Source organism: Priapulus caudatus, unplaced genomic scaffold, assembly GCF_000485595.1.
Source record: "Priapulus caudatus unplaced genomic scaffold, Priapulus_caudatus-5.0.1 Scaffold26, whole genome shotgun sequence".
NCBI lineage: Eukaryota > Metazoa > Priapulida > Priapulimorpha > Priapulimorphida > Priapulidae > Priapulus > Priapulus caudatus.
The window spans coordinates 672,410-676,665 of record NW_014577087.1 but is presented as its reverse complement, the minus strand read 5'-3'; the positions used below and the strand labels follow the sequence as shown (position 1 = coordinate 676,665).

Here is a 4,256-nt window from a genome sequence, read left to right as displayed (position 1 = left end):
ATATGCGCCCTGTATACGCGCAGCGCGCTAGCAACACGCTGTGCATTCGTTGGATTTTTTAACATGTGCTCCCTGTATACGCTCTGTATATATGCGCCCTGTATACGCGCAGCGCGCTAGCAACACGCTGAGCATTCGTTGTCAACTCGCTAGCTTCTCCCAAATCTTGACAAAAGTTGGGCGCACAACGACGCACTGATCTATTTTCCATTTTTTTATTAATTTTCAGTGCGCGGCCCGGGCCGTGCGTCGTGTATGTGTGACTGGGGCATAAGGGACACAGTTATTAATATTATCACAAACATACAAATTGTATGCTTGAAGTTGTTGTCTGTTACTTCTAAAGACACCTGCTGCACACATGTATCACATGCTTTTTAAATTACTGATCTGTGCCTACCTTTGCCCCACCTTGCTGCACTAGATACCCTCTATGTTCCTTGTTTTCTGCTATTGTGAAGAACACCCTGCGAATAAGAAAGTAATCACAAGTCAATCAAATAAGTCAACATTCTGTCACTGCAAATACCTAGAATGTACTGATTATCTGACTTAACTCACCCAGTTACTTATTTCCATGGCCAAGTTAAAAGTAATTGGCTGCAGAAAAGTAATAGTACAAGTGTTGATAACACAGTGAAATGTAAACATGTGACATTAACTACGTTACAAAAGATTTATGTCTATGAAAGTTGTATCGGTATCAGTATATTCATTATTTTGCCGTTTTTAATCTAGGCTTCACTGGTTCTAAAAATCCACTAATCTGGCACCTGTCTGGTCCCAAGCTTGCTAGATTAGTGAAGAGTAACCTGCAACCATTTTTACCTGGTTATGGCACCTACCTCATGAAGGAACTGTAATTATCTAACCACGCTATCTATCTAGCTCAGTTATAAACGCAGCCGTTTACAGACCTGGCTATTAGTTCATTAGTTGTCTGACTCTTTGTCTTCTTGCACATTCCCACAAGAGAGCTCACTATTCCGCACTTGACCAAGATGGAGACGCGCTTGTCCACGTACTCCTTCTCATCCTGCAAGTGATTTTAACGAAGATGGTGGCGCACTGACAATGCAGAAACAGTAGTAAATACTGAGCTAAAACTAATACTAAGAACAATGTAAAACCATAATAAAAACTACACATCATTCGACTGCCGACAGAAATGTCGTAAAGTAACGAGAATAAAAAATCCTAGCAAATTTCCTCGTACCTCTACGAAATAAAATTAAGTCGACACTACGAGAAAAGTTGATGTTAACGTTAATACAAATTTTGTTACTGGCAACGGGCGCCACGACGTTACATAGAATCACACATACCAGTACATCTTCCGTAGAGAATAACACAATCCGTTAAAAGAAAAGCGATAGAGCAGAAGGAGATACTTCAATAGGACCAAGCTAATTGAAAAAAATGCAACCCAAAATATCATAGGCAGCAGGCCGACGCCCCCCATAGGGATTTAACGTGATGACTCACTAGGCAGCTAGGGAGGCCTTATAACGATCGATGCATAAGAGTCCGAACATCAGAATCACACCCCCTCCACGAGCAGCGTCCTATCTCCAGAACCACGCAGCCTACGCCTACTGCCCTAACCCTAACCTTAACACCTAATTAAATTTAAATTAACACTATAAATTAATTACATTTAAAAATAAATTTTAAAAAATTAAATTGTTGTGTAACCAATACAATCATCGTAAATATTTGCGTTAAATTGGGGAAAAAATAGTTAAAGGATGACACCAGATAGGGCACCCAAAAACTAAGAAAAAATAAATACCGAAGCCAGATGGGCCCGTGTCGAACCCTAGGGCACGATGCCTTCAGACGTAACGCCAGCCGCTCTTACCCAGTCGGCTATTCAGCGCCGTATTCGCGGACTTATATATTATGCGATGCTGCGCCCATGGCAATCGACATGCCATACGCACTGCCATCGGTGCGGGATGGTCCCTTCCTGGGAATAGCTTGCTGTGAGGGACACTGTGGATATAACCCTAGGCACCCGTTTTGCTTAACCTGTTTCACAATGCAATGACGGCACCGACGGCAGGACCCTCGTGTCACGGCCCGAGCCACTATCGCCGAGCACACGGCACGTGAAACCAAAGGCCCGACCAAATCATTCACCTACCCTTCCCCGATCGCGAAATGCACTCGGGGCCCGGTGGCCCCCGGCGGCGGGCCACGCATTCATTACTTACAGGAACAAAAGTAAATAGGCGTGGGAACGGACGGTAGGCCTACACAGAACCTGCGTAACCGTTCGGTCACCACGCCGCCATTCCAGTCGTCCATCGCAACGAAGAAGGCGTGCGGCCTTACTTGACTAACTACGGAGATGGGAACAATTTGCCAACATAAACTATAAGTACCGCCCCTAGCGCAGTGCGGGCTAAACAGCGCGCGCTGTTTACCTATTCGTATTTGTGCCTAACTCTAACTCGGTACGAAACCGTTCTAGTCTCAGCAGAATGCCGCTCAGTTCCTGAGAAGTCGCGGCACGATTCCGTGCTCGTACGATGCTATTATAGCGCCCCTAGAAGTTATAATAGACGGGTCGGCATAGAACTGATGTGATAAGACAGCGCGCCAAACGTGTCAACTCCTCCGGCGCGCCATACCGCGCATCATGGCCGGCATCCACCGTCCAGCGAGAGCACCCGCCGGGCAGCTACAAGATGGGCAGTTGCGCAAAAAGCCGCGTTGTCTCCTCTGACCCCCACCCAAATACCCGGCCGTTAAAGCCGCCACCACCCAACGTTCCGCGGCGACCCTCGGGTGCATGCCCGCACCGCCCGGCGCCCCAGCGAGCCCCCGCCGCCGCGGACGCCCGGCGCGGCCGGCGCGGTGGTGTCACCTTCGCCTCGACCGCAGCCGATCACGATCCGCGGCGCGCCTGGGGCCGCCCCCGCGTGGAGATACGAACTGACGGCGCCGGCGCCCGCGCCCCCGGCTCGCCGGGCCCACGGGCAGGCGCGCCGGGGACCCAGCCCGCCGAGCCCGGCCCGCGCGCGCCCCGCCGCGCGGGCCGCCAGGAGCGCGGGCCGGGCCGCGCCGCGCCCGGGGGCGCGCAGAGCGCGCCCGCGACGGCGCGAGCGCAGCCGAAGGAGGGCGGGCTGCACGAAATCCGTAATAGCGGGCAGCGTACACATGCGCGCAGTTTTCGTCACAGACGTACACCGGCTTGGCTTACGGCGGCCTTAGGGGGAGGGCATTTCCTGCTGCTGCTGCTTTGCTGCTCCAGGGTTCGCGCTGCAGCAGGGACCAGTATTTGGTGCTGCTGCTGGTTTGCTGCTGCAGGAGCGGCGCTGCAGCAGGGGCCAGTATTGCTTGCTGCTGCCTGCCTGCATGGGCCAGTATTTCTTTGCTGCTGCTTGCTTTGCTGCTGGCATGGGCGCGCTGCAGCAGGGGCCAGTATGTACGTGTACGTAGCATTAGCTACTTGTAAAAACTGCACGGCCAGCCAGCACGTGCTCGCACGACGTGCCGTCGCCACGGGCAGCGCCGGGGTGAGGAGTTGGTAAAACCTGCCGCCGCGCGCGTTTTGGAGATAGCATCTAGACGCGCGCACCCGCCCACGTGGAGCGCCGTACGCGTCTTCGTGTAAAACCTCTGTTGATAGACATGACGCTATACTCGGCAGTAGCCCACGTAATCGCGTAGCGGCAATGAGCGAGCGTGTGGTGCGCTGATTGACTGCATTTCTTGTAGGAGCGCACTACATCTTACCCTCGAGGCGCGCGCACCCCCCAAAAATGTTTAGGGGCCGTGTGGAGATGCCTCTAGCGCGTCGATCGCGAAATGTCGGTGTGGATTCCGCCCAGTTTTCGCGGAGTTTGTTTTCAGACCCCTGTCTAAGTTATCTGTCTAAGTGGACAATAAGGGGGCGGCGTATTCGCTGTTGGGGCACGGCCTCGCCGCACGCTAAGCGCTGTGCGCAATAACCGGGCCGCAAGTCCATCTAGAATTTATACTTGCTTACCAATTCACCATGAAGATACCATATTAGGCAATATAAGAGGTCATTTAATTTAAGAGCACCCCAGGTCGGTTACCTGATGATAAGCCTGCTGTACTAAATCCCACACATTTTGTGTTTTTGTAGCACACGGACGAGATGGGAGTCTACGGCGTGTCTTCTGTCTTTGTCAACCTCACCAACAGCTACGACAAGCAGGAGGTGCTACCGCGAGATGGTCGACTTGCCAAATTTGCCAGCGCCGGCAACGTCCCCGCCTGAA

The 4,256-nt window shown here is 52.1% G+C and overlaps 1 protein-coding gene across 1 annotated transcript in view; it reads right to left on the bottom strand.

Annotated features, from left to right (window-relative positions):
* LOC106814473 (protein unc-45 homolog B-like) overlaps positions 1–4,256 on the bottom strand; it is a gene marked incomplete in the record, with an annotated part of 33,506 nt that overhangs the window by 9,027 nt on the left and 20,223 nt on the right. The window contains 3 exon segments of the mRNA XM_014818793.1: positions 401–467; positions 918–1,036; positions 1,326–1,338. Coding sequence (XP_014674279.1) covers positions 401–467; positions 918–1,036; positions 1,326–1,338 — 199 coding nt within the window.